The 15,123-nt window shown below is 37.9% G+C and overlaps 1 protein-coding gene across 1 annotated transcript in view; it reads left to right on the forward strand.

Annotated features, from left to right (window-relative positions):
• Nucleotides 1–15,123, forward strand: part of LOC120770742 (sodium channel protein Nach) — a 39,914-nt gene that overhangs the window by 15,201 nt on the left and 9,590 nt on the right. Inside the window, exons 2-6 of the mRNA XM_040098330.1 lie at nucleotides 6,143–6,340; nucleotides 6,413–6,697; nucleotides 6,779–7,015; nucleotides 8,821–8,975; nucleotides 11,942–12,007. Of these exons, the coding sequence (XP_039954264.1) occupies nucleotides 6,143–6,340; nucleotides 6,413–6,697; nucleotides 6,779–7,015; nucleotides 8,821–8,975; nucleotides 11,942–12,007 (941 nt within the window). The remainder of the gene's footprint in view (nucleotides 1–6,142; nucleotides 6,341–6,412; nucleotides 6,698–6,778; nucleotides 7,016–8,820; nucleotides 8,976–11,941; nucleotides 12,008–15,123) is intronic.

Here is a 15,123-nt window from a genome sequence, read left to right on the forward strand (position 1 = left end):
CCTTAGAAAATAATCTGTGCCAAATTTCGTGAATATATCTTGTCAAATGCTTAAGTTTTTCATACAAGAACTTTTTTCCGATCGTTCGGTTTGTATGGCAGCTATATGCTATAGTAATCCGATCTGAACAATTTTTTCGGAGATTACATTGTTGCTTTAGAAAATAATCTGTGCCAAATTTCGTGAATATATCTTGTCAAATGTGAAAGTTTTTCATACAAGAACTTGATTCCGATCGTTCGGTTTGTATGGCAGCTATATGCTATAGTAATCCGATCTGAACAATTTCTTCGGAGATTACGTTGTTGCCTTAGAAAATAATCTGTGCTAAATTTCGTGAATATATCTTGTCAAATGCGAAAGCTTTCCATACAAGAACTTTTTTCCGATCGTTCAGTATGTATGGCAGCTATATGCTATAGCAAGCCGATTTGAACAATTTCTTCGGAGATTACATTGTTTCCTTAGAAAATAATCTGTGCCAAATTTGGTGAATATATCTTGTCAAATGCTAAAGTTTTCCATACAAGAACTTTTTTCCGATCGTTCAGTTTGTATGGCAGCTATATGCTATAGTAAGCCGATCTGAACAATTTCTTCAGAGATTACATTATTGCCTTAGAAAATAATCTGTGCCAAATTTCGTGAATAGATCGTGTCAAATGCTAAAGTTTTTCATACAAGAACTTTTTTCCGATCGTTCGGTTTGTATGGCAGCTATATGCTATAGTTAACCGATCTGAACAATTTCTTCGGAAATTACATTGTTGCCCTAAAAAATAATCTGTGCCAACTTTTGTGAAGATACATTGTCAAATGTGAAAGTTTTCCATACCAGAACTTGATTCCGATCGTTCAGTTTGTATGGCAGCTATATGTTATAGTGGTCCGATATCGGCAGCTCCGACAAATGAGCAGCTTCTTGAAGAGAAAATGACGTTTACAAAATTTCAGAACGATATTTTAAAAACTGAGGGACTAGTTCGTATATATACAGACAGACGGACGGACGGATGGACGGACATTGCTAAATCGGCTCAGCTCAACATACTGATCATTTATATACATATGTATATACTTTATAGGGTCTCCGACGCTTCCTTCTGGATGTTACAAACTTCGTGACCAACTTAATATCTTAATATACCCTGTTCAGGGTATAAATATGAAGTTGTAATGTATTTGAAAGACGAGTGTACAAAGCGGGCGGATATGATTCGCAAACCGAACGGCTGAGCGATTGTAGAAGATATTGACGTGGCGTCGCGTAGAATCGAATATCTTATAGACGAATATTGATGAGCCCAGTATCTATTCGAGTGTTGACGTGCGAATTGTATTGTAAGCGATTATTCAAATCCTTTTTGTTGGTATGGCGGCATGCGTTGTCGTCGTGTGGTGACCGCTTGCTGGATGTGGTGATATTCTCAAGTGTGGTGTGATGTGTTAGGGTGCGCCAGTTTTTCTTAGGGTAGAGTGGGGGGGAACCTTAACTCATTTAAAGAACCAAAGTTATAATACATTTCACAAATAGTGAAGATTTCTTACAAGAATTCGATTTGGCCGATCAATTTGTACGGCAGCTAGTATATGGCATAGCGGTTCGGTCTGGAATAGTATATCTTCTGATGTTATAGCGCTGCCTTTGACAATAATCCGATCGATATCTCAAAAAATCAAATACAGACAGACGCACAGATAAACTTGTCTAAATCGAATCAGCTCGTATTGCTGATAATTCATTATACTACATACATACATTGTGGCAAAACCGAATCCGATCCGGATAAATGATATTTCAAAAAAAAAAAATTAATTCTGCCAAGTTGGTGGGACTGTCCTTAATTACTATGCCAAATATGAGCCAGATCTATTAAACCAGTTTGTTTACAGCAGCTGCTTAAGTCGGTACACCTCAGTAGTGCGTTGCCATTTTACAATGGGTGAAAATATCGAACAAAGAATTTGTATCTCTAACCCAGTTTCGAGTGCGAAATCATTACAAATGATGGAAAAGGCTTACGGTAATTCAGTTTTATCAAAAACACAACTTTACGAGTGGTACAAATTCAAATGATGGTGGAGAGATAGTTGAAGACATATGTCGTTCTACATGACCTTCGACCTCTTCAACTGATGAATATTAAAAAGGATATGGTGCTTGAAAATCGTCAGCCAAGTGTTTAAGAGATGGCAAGAGAGCCCTGAACAGCCCGATAAAGCTGAACTTTTTTCAAAAAGAGTACCGTAAAAAAGTCTCTTTAGACATGCTTGATCGAATTCCAATCTCATATTTATGAAGAGCATTATAACTGCCGATAAAACGTGGATTTATGAGTTTGGCATGCAAACAAGTCAACAGTCATCGGAATGGAAAGAAAAACGCGAGCCAAAACCAAAAAACCAAGCCAAGGCCGCTCAAAAATCAAGGTGCTGCTCATTGTTTCTTTTCGATATTGGTGGTGTGGTGCATCATGAATTTGCTCCGGAGGGACATACGGTCAATATTGAGTTCTATTTGACCATAGTAAGGCGTTTGCGTGAGAACCACCGTCGAAAATCGTCGGAATTGCGCAAGAACAATTCGTGGACTGTAGACGATGATAATGCACCATCGGATCGAACCATGATTGTGATCAAATTTAAAGCTAAAAACACAATGAATACTATTGATCATCAGATTTGGTTCTGTGTGATTTTTTTTTGTTCCCCAAACTGAAATTGGCGCTTCGTTGAACCCGTTTTCAATGTATCTAAAAGATAAAACATAATGCGCTGAATGAGCAGAAGGTGCATTCCAAATCGTTGGCGTAAGTTTTATACATCTGGTGGAGATTACTTTGAAGGCGACTAAATATATAATGCAGCCGTAGCATCGGTCAAGAGCTGGGCATGAGTCATCAAGCCGTTATAAACCATTTGAAGAAGCTTGGAGTCACTAAGAAGCTCGATGTATGGGTGCCACACGAATTGACGCAAAAAAACATCTTTGACCGTATCGACGCATGCGAATCGCTTCTGAATCGCAACAAAATCGATTCGTTTTTGAAGCATATGGTGACTGGCGATGAAAAGTGGGACACTTACGATAACGTAAGGCGCAAACGGTCGTGGTCGGACGGTGGCCAAGCCTGGATTGACGGCCAGGAAGGTTCTTCTGTATGTTTGGTGGGATTGGCAGGGAATAATCCACTATGAGCTGCTCCCTTATGGCCAAACGCTCAATTTGGACCTGTACTGCCAACAACTGGACCGCTTGAAGGCAGCACTCATGCAGAAGAGGCCATCTTTGATCAACAGAAGGCGAATTGTCTTCCATCAGGACAACGCCAGGCCACACACATCTTTAGTGACGCGCCAGAAGCTCCGGGAGCTCGGATGGGAGGTTCTTTTGCATCCACCGTATAGTCCGGGTCTCGCACCAAGTGATTACCACCTGTTTCTGTCCATGGCGAACGCGCTTGGTAGTCTGAAGTTGGCCACAAGAGAGAGTGTGAAAATTGGCTCTCCGAGTTTTTTGCAAATAGGGAAGCGAGCTCCTATGAGAGGGGCATTATGAAGTTGGCGTCTCGTTGGGAACGCGTCATCGAACCAAACGGCGCATATTTGACTTGAATCGCATTATTGTAACCAATTTTATGAACAATTGAAAATTCAATAAAAATACCGCAAGACTTTTTTGGCAACATAATATATTGATGAATAATTAAATATTTTGCCTTTTATTTACAATTTTCGGCTACTTTTTTGTCACAATGTATAAATATTATAGAGTCTCCAACGTTCCCTGCGAGGTGTAACAAACTTAGGATATATTTCAGTGTATAAAAAGAAACGCAAGCATTGCATCTCATATCATAATTTCACACATTTCTTTCGGAAGTAATATGTATGTACATATGTATGTACTTATATAAAAAAAAATTTTATTTATTTACTATATGTGTTTTACACATATTTACACACATATGTAGGTATGAAAGTATTTACACACTTACGTATATTATGTGAATTTTTCAGCGCCACGAGCTCGCTGTGCTTTCTCTTCTTCAAAGGGGTTAATTTCCAAAAATCATTACAAGGTTTAGCACTTCCACTTCTCTTTCTCTCCGCCATGCCTTTTCATGAATCCACTTGAATCCTCATGTTCATTTTCTCCTTCTTCTTCAAATCATTGCGGAAATGGCGTGAAACACATCGCCATGGTCTTATCACTACGATTCGTAACGAAAGCTTTATGAGCCATTGTGGCGTCTACTCGGAGACGCACAGCGTCTCAACGACAATTTCGTTCCACATTCCGAAGATGCTCATGGAAATGCTTAGGTCACGCATAATATCTATACCTATGTGCATACATATGTATGGGACGTTTCAGATTTCTAACACACTGAATCGCATTTGTATATGTACTCAATTTTCAAAATATCTCGCATATTCCCTATGACTATGTTCATATGAGAACCATTTTTGTCGCGGTTTTGATAGGCGAATGAACGAGGAGGAAAGACGAAGAGTATCACTCTTTGTGTTCGCTTCTACAAAATTCGGCATTACTTTTCATTTTGTTATAACTTTCATGGTTTCAATAGCTCTTGGAATGAATACGAATACTTAAATTATGTTCGGATTGACTATTATTATTACATATATTTTGTAACATATAAGGGAACCAAGTCAAGCTGTCGGACTCGTATCGCTCATGTAAACGCAATGAATAACACCAAAAGAAAAAATTTAGCAAAACTGAGCGACAAAAGATTCTTAATCTGAAAGAGGTCTGTGCATTCGTTCCTCTCATGCATCTGAAGGCAATTCAGAGTCAATATCTACGTAGACAGCCAAGCAGCAATCAAGGCAGTAACCTCACATCGCATATCGGCCAGAAGTAAGCAACTTTACTTCTACTGGGTGCCGGGCCAGGACGAAATTGCCAAGAATGGAGTACGGCTAACATCCGAAACCCTGACCATGGGAAACCCATGCATTGTCTATACGACGATCTTGACAAAATCAAAACCAGGGTGCAAAACTCCAAAAGTCATGTGCAAAACGGTGGATCTCTTGTGCAAAATGCCCGCATCCGGAAGACTACGCTGTAAGCATCTGGGGTCCCCACCGTATGAAACTCTGCAGGAGGTATCGATAGTGAGGCCGCAGAGTATTTTAAAATTTGCGTCAAACGCAGGCATCCTAAAGGATGACTGCTCCTCTTGAACCTAGCAACTAAACTCTATCTGATATCGCATAGGAGCAAAACTGGTCTGTGCGTGACTTATGGGCCTAAAAGATGAGCCTAACTTAACCTAACATTCGAGAATATTACAATGTGAAAATAACTCACCATTCACTATTATTACCAGAAAAACATGCTCTCTGACTTTAATTAAGATACCTCAAAGTCTTACCAATATTTTTGGTAAATAGTGATCGTTAGGCACTAAGGTCCATTTATTTGTATCTGCGGGGCTTTAGAAATTATTATCCGATTAAGGCAGTTTTTAATTGTGAGGTGCCAGATGTAATTCAAATACAGTGAATATAATGTACAGTCGCTCCTGAGTTATGGAAATCTAGTAAAGTCCGTTTATTGCATACTAAGGCCATTCTAATGTCTATCTCTAATGTAAATACACACACCCTAACGCATAAAATAGTCGCATTGAGTCCATTGACTTGTGCAACAATTTTTTCTGTACAGTTATTTTTTAGACTCTTTCTAATAATATATTTTCGCCGAGCGCTGCATTGGATAAAACTTTGCAAATTATGCATTTCACATTTCATATCCGCCAAAATTTTTATTGCCACCACCCAGCAGTGTGTGTAAAAGTATGCAGACTGGGAGTTTGTTGACTTGACTTTTGCCTTTTGCGGCTGCGATTTTCATGAGCAGCCAAAAAACAAAGAATCATATAAATTTACACGCAATAGATTTTTATGAACGCGCTGAAATTCGCAGAGTTATGACGCCATTTTACGGCCGGTCATTCACACACTCATAGCGGGACATGTACCAAAGCCAAAGCTAACACATACACTCTCTTTCATATATCAGGAAACAGTTCACTTTTTGAACGCTTTAATAATTCCATCCGTTTCATATTTCCGTTTATTCATGTCTGCTCTATCCCGTCCTTAGTATGATTTGGCTCGCCTTCATCTGTTTGGCGCTCTTCGCCATCATTTCGTTGAGTAAACGTACGTGGGAACGTTTTCAGACATCACCCATGGTCATATCTATGGATCGCAATAAGTTGGTGTGGAATACAAGCTTTCCCTCGCTCACTGTTTGTCCGCATAAACGCATTGATGAATTAAAAGTTGAGGAGTACATGGAGTGAGTCGAGTCTAACATTTCATTCAAAGATCTCAAGGCGAATTTCAATTTTTTTTTTCTTCTTTAAACAAGGAAACATCCCGAAACCTTCGAATCGGAGCAGGATCGTATCGATTTCCATGCTTTCATCGAGAAGTTGGCGCGTCTCACCTATGAAAATATTGAGACACTACCGCGTAATAAAACTTTCGGCATACCGAGCAGCAAGTACCTGGATTTGCTGTATGAACTCAAGTGGAACTTCGAGCCGGAGATGAGTAGTGGCGCCGCCGTGCAAATGTTCATATATGAAACACTCACCGAATTCGGTATTTGTCATTCGGTGAACTCGCTTGTGGCCCGTTATAATTCTTATGAGTAAGTATGGAAAAAACTTTTCAGAACTAAAATTTTTTCCGGTTTCTTCCTTTCACATCTATCCATCCTTTCTATTTTCAGCTATTGGAAACGCAACGACTGGAACATATTGGATCATGGAGATCGTGTCACCGTCCATCCGCTAGATGGTGAAATTTATGCACAGATTATAAACCTCTCCACCGCGTATGATGTCTATTTTCATGGCTCAGGTGATATACCGAACATATCCAAGCAACGTTACACATTTCCAGAAACCGATTATACGACAGTGGAATTGATCGCGTTAGAGATCTATACAGCGGAGGAGGCGAGGGCGTAAGTAATGGTTATATTTTTCAAAAAAAGTTTCGAAACTGTACTGAAATATGGTTTTAGAAAGACATAAGTATAATCAAGACGTTCGATAGTGTATAAATTTAGCTTTAGGGAACTAAGTTAAATGTGAGCTTATCCATCGTCTGAATTCTGTGCGACCAATATAATCAGCTAACTTTTGAAGCTTCCCAATATAAATTTATTTAGTTCTCATTTTTTTTTTGATCATACAGTTGTCCTTTTCTCAGATTAAATTATGTCTTTAACTAATTTTATTCCGACTTCGGTTGTGGCAAATTTATAAGCAACAATCTAAAAGACGATTTATTCTAGGACTACACGGAGACAGGCTCAAAATATTAACTAACCCTTTAAGTTTAAATTTATAAAGTAGTTTTGGAAATCAAACAAATACATCGGGGAATATTTTGAGACGGCGATAGATGAATGTACCAAATTTGCTTTTAGCCCACTGAAACCACTGAAAACTTGAAAAGAGTCCATTCTACATATGCCAAAGGAAAGTTTCCTCATCCATATGGCACAGTACCCAGAATGCAGCAGATCAGCTCAGGTATTGCTTACTAGCAAAAGGACTAGTATGTGCACGTGGAACAGTGCATCTCTTTCTATCCTCCATTACATAAATCATGGTTTTAAGACAAGGTTCTTTTTCAGTTTGAAAAGGAGGTAAAATGATATATAACACAGGTCCACAAAAAAAAATCGATGAAAGGTTTCTTTGACCAAACATGGTGTAATATATGTATTTTGGGCCGCTGAAACCGAATCTGAAGTCCGTTTCGCTCCATCACGTCAGGATTTTTTCCTATAATAATTCGAAGGAACATTCTTTAGCATTCATTTTCTGAAGATTAACTCTTTCTAATGTTGGCTGCGACTACGTTTCAATTTTCGATGACTCGTTCGATGACATTTCGACTGGTAATTGGCGAATGACACATGTTATGTTAAGCTTCAAGGCCTGAATGGCTCACAAACCACACCAAACCGTAGTTTTTGTGGATGAAATGACAGCTCTTGAATCTCTTCAAGTTGATCTTTGTCCCAAATGGGGCAATTTTGCTTGCTTACACATCCATTGAGCCAGAAAAGATCCTCATCTTTGAACGAAATTTGGCTCGAAAATGTCGGATCTTCTTGGAACTTTTCAAGAGCTCATAGAACGAAACGAAGTCGCTTGGGAAGGTCGAACAGCTTCAGCCCTTGCACAAGCTGTATTTTTTACAGCACCGAAACAACTCTCTGCGGTCTTCGTGTACAATCTCTGCTATGGCTGCTATGCTTTCTTCACTACATACTTGTTGGAAGTGGTCTATTTGATCGAATATTATCCAATAATGCATACTGGGTCTCAAGATGGGTGATGGAGTGGCGAATTGAAACAGGCGTAAGTCCTTCCATGATGAAATGTTAAACAATACTGAACAAAAATAACATGACAGCTTGACACGACTCATTGATTAATACATGAGGAATGCACCGCGACCTTTGGTCTATTGTGCCCTCATGCGTGATCTGTCAAAAAAAGTACCTCCACTTGGATCACCCGTTACTACCGTTATATTTCTGTTTGTTTTGTAAGATTACGGGAGATGAGGCTTTATAGGTAAGGGATATACTTCACTAAAATGTGACCATAACTTTAGTTATGTGAGTCAAATTTAGGTTTGCCAAGGGAAAGTGGAAACCCGTAGTGAATATAAACCCCTCAATCTCATGTATTCTCTGTCTGGCAAATTAAATGTGTGTTATTTCATGTAAACAAATTACCTTCTCCACAGCTTCACCACCAAACAACGCAAATGTCGCTATCAATACGAGGCCGAGGAGATGCTAACTTCGCCCATTTACAGTTTCGGACTCTGCTTGGCCGAGTGCCGCATGTTCTTCGCGCTTAAAGTGTGCGGTTGTGTGCCGCATTTCTATCGCAATCGCTGTGAGTATTGAACGTAAAGCCAAAAACAGCAACAAGCAACACCAAAAACACCACCACACTTTGCACCACCGCGAGCGATTCTGACACAATTAAACTTAATGCGAGCCGAAAACATTATATTAATTAGAAACAGAGAAATTAAAATAATTAAAAAATTTAAATGCTTACCGTTATAATTAAAAAGCGTTATGCCGTGCTGAGTTCAAATAACAATACGCCGCAATAATACCGTTATGGAAATATCCGTTTTATTTTGCTTTTATGTATGTATGTTTGTATATATGTACATACATATACATATATGTATGTATTTGTGGTTCAGTGTGTGTGTCGTTGAAAATGACAAGGCATTTATTTGCTAAAAACCATTGACGCCATTTTGAATATTAAACAAATGTTAATATTTACTCTTTGCCTCCGCGCTTTGGCTATTTAATTTTATTTGCGCACTTGTGTGTGTGTGCGTGTTTTTATTTAAATATTATTTTGCAATTTCACAGTTATCTGCGCTGTATTATTTTACGAGAACGCAAAAAATGCTGAAATTCAGCCAATTATTTTGCCAGTGCATCATTTAGGCGCCAAAACTGTGGTGTTGGCGTCACACTTAAGCAACGCCGCCATTTTGTTAATGAAACGGTAAAGTTATATTTGGCAATTTGGTCAGTGCGGATGAGTAAGTTATTGTTTTTTTTTTTGTTTTTGAACACAAAATTTAATACGAAAATTTAACACATACATGCATACATCAACTTAGATAACGGCATATGCCCCAAAAAGTCCGCTAAGCTTAAATCACTGTTAGTTTCGATTACAAAATGGATTAACGCGTTTAACGCTTTTACAACTTAAGTCTTTCTCCTTTTATGCAGATGGATGATTTGCGATATGCAAAATGTTTATAAAGGGTGATTTTTTAGGTGTCCAGAATTTAATTGCCAAACTACTTAACTTAAAATACTGGTAATTTTGTCAGGTTATGTGTACTATATAAACTAACAAAATTACCAGTATTTTAACTTTAGCGTGGCATCAATCTTGAATTAAACAAGAAAGCTAATATACCCTTAACAGGTACATTTCTTTTAGTAACTATGTGTTCAGTTTGTATGGAAGCTATATGTTACAGTGGTCCGTTATCGCCAGTTCCGACAAATGAGCAGCTTCTTGAAGAGAAAATGACGTTTGCAAAATTTCGAATCGATATCTTAAAAACTGAGGGACTAGTTCGTATATATACAGACGGACAGACCGACAGACGGCCATGGCTAAATACACTCAGCTCAACATACTTATCATTTATATACAGGGTTCGGCACTCGAAGTAACCAATAAAAAGAACCATAAATTCGGTTTGGAAAATTATTTTTATTTATTTTAAAGTACAGAATTTGTGAAAATAATCATAAATTCAGGACCAATTCACTTTTGTTCGGTTTGACCACCTTTTGTCTTAACTATGGCCTTGAGGCGGTCAAAAAACGAATCGCAAGCTGCCCGAATGTGACTTGCCGGTATTTTGGCCCACTCACGGACAATGGCTTTCTTCAGCATCTCGAGACTGGTGTATTTTTTACTTCGGTCCTTGCTCTCCAAAATGGCCCAGAGAGAATAATCCATTGGATTCGCATCTGGTGAATTCGAGAGGCATTGTGTGGCCTTAATGAAGTTCGGAACGTTGTTTTTCAGCCTTTCTTGGTTCACTCGCGCTTTGTGAGACGGTGCTGAGTCTTGTTGAAACGTCCATAGTTTGGGACCGAAATGTTTGTTTGCCCACGGCTTCAAGGCAGCCTCCAGAACACTTTCCCGATAATATGTCGCATTTACTTTGACGCCAGGCTCGATGAAAACAATTGGAGAGCGTCCATCTGCAGTGACAGCGGCCCAAACCATTATTTGTGGCGGGTGCTGCCTCCTGGTGGCCAACCGATGACTTAGATTCTCGTATGAACGGTCGGTCAAGTAAACAGTTTGTGAATTGCTCAATTGAAAAAATTGTTTCGTCAGAAAACACAATGTTCGCAATTTGATCGCTTTCGGCTAAGCGAAGCAACTGCTTCGCTCTCTCAAGTCTTACTTCTTGCTGCTTCGGTTTGAGATTATAGGCTTTTTGGAAGTTGTAAGGCTTGACCTTGAGCTCATTTTTCAATATGCGTCGGATGCTGCGGCCGGATATTTTCATTCCTTTACCCATTTGATTGACACTTCGTCGTGGATTTCGCTCAAGTCGCTTCTTCACTTTCCGAACCTCCTCACGTGACGTTGTAGTCCTTTGATGACCACCTCCATAGCGTTTTGCGATCAGTATCAGTATCATTGTATCCAGTGATGGTGCGATAAACAAAAACTTTATTCACAGTAAGGTGTATGAGCTCACGAACAATTGCTGGCTGTGATTTTCCAGCTAAATATAAAGCGATCAGACTATTACCTTTGAATTCCATCGCTGATCACTTTTTTTGCGTTCACTTTTGGCAAAACGCTTTTGTACACTTGTGAACAATACTCCGAACTGTCATTCAGCAAATTTATAAACAGCTGATTCCAGTGCGACAGCTGCGCGAGCGCTCTGAAATTGATTACACTTCGAGTGTCAGAATCCTGTATATACTTTACAGGGTCTCCGCCGCTTCCTTCTGGGTGTTACAAACTTCGTGACAAACTTAATATACCCTGTTCAGGGTATAAAAATATATAACTAAAAAATATAAATAAATAATTGAAAACCACACCACACAAAAAGTTTTTCTTAATGCAAGGGAATCTTAAAAATATCTTGCAATAAAAAATATGGCAGCTTTGATTGCTGATGTTACGTACCTTCAGTAATATACCCCACCACTAATGATAATTTGTTGTCTAGAAAATGCTGTAAACCTAAGAAATCACCCTTAATATATTTATATATACTTATATGTAAATAAATATGATTGATACGAAAATTGTTCGATTTTTTATCATCAAAGTGAAAAATGGACGAGTTTTGCGTATTTGCGACTTCGATGGACTTGCCTGTTTGGAGGATATAAAAAGTGAGTATAAATACAAGTATTGTATGCCTAGCCACCACGTAATCATTTCAAAATCGAATAAAAAATATGTCGTCACCTAAAATGCAAAATAACGTATCATCAAATGAATCGAAATTGAGTTTTTTATCCCTACTATTCACTATATCATATTACAAATACATAAGTATGTAGCATAAAATTTTCAGCTCCGTCAGATATATAACCATTTTATAACCAAACTCAAATTCTGTTCCAATATGAGTGGTTTATATTATATCGTTTTTCCTTCTTCTGTAAACTTATGAAAAGTGATGTTACGTTATTTTTAATTTTAGATGACGATACCATATATAAATCTGATAACAGTATTGAGTTCACTATTTTCCCAATAAATTGCCAAAATAGTATTTTTTGTTTATATTCAGTTATGGAACAGATACGTTTGATTCCATATTATTTGGAACTTTGTTTTACTATTAGAGCGTATTTTTTAATTAGAGAGTTTAAATATTTAAGTATATCATAGAAATAAACTCATATAACTAATGAAAAAAGTGTAGCTTCGAAGTAGAAAAGGAATGAGTTTTAAAGTAGAACAATTTTAGTGATAATTTTATTTATGTAAAAAATCGATTTCAGCTGTTATGTTGGTTTATGTTGTGGTTTTGAAATGAAGAAGCATTTTTGCAGAAATAAGAAGGCCGAAAGAAAGCGAATTCTACAGAATTTTTTCTGAGAAATCTTTTAAATTTATTGCTCCAACAACTTGTACACATATTACGGTATCTTTTAGCTGACTTAGTATTAGTAAAAATACTTATGTTTGGAAAGGAACCACAGCTGATCTCCGGAAGCTCCTCTCAAAAAAGACGTTTTGCGGTGACCACTATACCTTTCAAATCCTCTGATATTAAAATTACAAACAGATTTCGTTAAAGTAATGTTAAATCTAGTAACTAATTGGACAAATAACCAAAATAAATTTTTTTGACAAAATGACAGTTTCTAAAAAAAATCGATTTTTGACCAAAATTTCGGGTTAAATTGTTTATAAAAAATATTTATCGGTGAGAAAATATTTTCGTTTTACTACTGAAAGGCCTTTACAAATTTGAGTGTAACTTCGAAAATAATCACCAGAACGAAGTGACATTTTCTGTGTGTATTCTTAAATATATGTATGTACATTAAGAAATTAAGATAAAAAGGTCGATTTTAAGAAAATTCTAACTGTATATAACCTCTTAAGATGAAGAAATCTTGTAATAATTAGTTGTGCTGTCTATTATTTTTGTTCCAGCAATATAAAATCTTCGGCCAATAAGTTTGGTAGAAAATTTTGTCGACTTGAGTTCTTGGTCGACATAAAAGCGCGACTCCAACTTTGAGGATCGAACTTGATTGAGGTCTTCAACCTAACCTGGATTAAAACACGGGTGTGAGCTACTCTATGTAGCATTTATTTTTATCCTGAACAGGGTATATTAAGTTTGGCACAAAGTTTGTAACTCCCAGAGAGAAGCGTCGGATATAAATGATCAGTATGTTGAGCTGTGTCGATTAAGCCATGTCCGTCTGTCTGTATATATACGAACTAGTCGCTCTGTTTTTAAGATATCGTTTTGCAATATTTGCAAACGTTATTTTCTCTTCAAGAAACTGCTCATTTGTCGGAACTGCCGGTATCGGCGGCAGTAAAAACAAGAAAAAACGTTAACTTCGGTTGCACCGAAGCTAAATACTTCACAGGTGCATTTCTGTTAGTAACTATGTGTTCAGTTTGTATGGCAGTTATATGCTATAGTTAACCGATCTGATCAATTTCTTCGGAGATTACATTGTTGCTTTAGAAAATAACATACATAAAATTTCGTGAATATATCTTGTCAAATGTCAAAGTTGTATATACAAGAACTTGATTCCGATCGTTCAGTTTGTATGGCAGCTATATGCTATAGTGGTCCGATATCGGCCGTTCCGACAAATGAGCAGCTTCTTGAAATGACGTTTGCAAAATTTCAAAACGATATCTTAAAAACTAAGGGACTAGTTCGTATATATACAGAAAGACAGACGGACAGACGGACAGACAGACGGACATGGCTAAATCGACTCAGCTCAGCATACTGACTTTATAGGGTCTCCGACGATTCCTTCTGGGTGTTACAAACTTCGTGACAAACTTAATATACCCTGTTCAGGGTATAAAAATACACCTGTGAAGGGTACATTAGCTTCGGTGCAACCGATGTTAACGTTTTTTCTTGTTTCAAATATAAAATATTTTTCCTTACCTTTACTAATAGAGTATAGAATAAGCACAAATATGCATGGTTAAAAGAAAAATAAATAAAATCTATATACATATATATGGGGTATAAAGTCAGCCGGAAGTTCGAAAATCTTTATTTTAGATACATGGGGTCTAAGGGAATTATTGACTCGATTCAACTCATTTTTGACACACAGACATACTATTATCAGGGAAGGACTCTCTCTGAATTTTAATTATATATCTCACAATTGTCCGTTATTTTCGGTAAAGCACTAGGTTCACATATTCAGTCTCTAGGGGCTTGAGTAATATTGGTTCGATTTTGGCAGGTTTTAGTCGAAAGGTGGCACACCTCATTTGAACTATTCGTGCAATATCCTGATATAGTAATTCATTCTTGATTTGTATACCGGAAAGTGGAAGTTTCAAGGGAATTTGTAGTCCGCTTTCGTCCGTTTAAGAATGTTTAGGAAAAGAGCCTCGGATGAGAGACGCACCTTTTGATGACGACCACTGCAGAGGTATTAAGAATGACGATTTGAAGGCACGCACCTGGAATATGAAGTCCTTTAATTGAAAAGGTGCCCAGCTGTTTGATATCCCTGTAAGAGTAAAGCCTGAAATCATCGCCATCCAAGTAGTGCGATGGACGGGACAAGGACTGAGGCTGGTAGGTCCTTGTGACAATTACTGCATTTGCCAGTTCTTTGTGGATACATGCTGGGAGAAGAAACTCCGTCGCCGACTACTGTCATTCACCCCGGTGGATAAACGTTTAGCCACAATCCGCATCAAAACGAGGTTCGATAACTTGCGCCCCCGCCTGGACGGAAGAGAAGGACGATGTGACCAAAGATACCTT

Source organism: Bactrocera tryoni, chromosome 3 (genome assembly GCF_016617805.1).
Source record: "Bactrocera tryoni isolate S06 chromosome 3, CSIRO_BtryS06_freeze2, whole genome shotgun sequence".
Lineage (NCBI taxonomy): Eukaryota > Metazoa > Arthropoda > Insecta > Diptera > Tephritidae > Bactrocera > Bactrocera tryoni.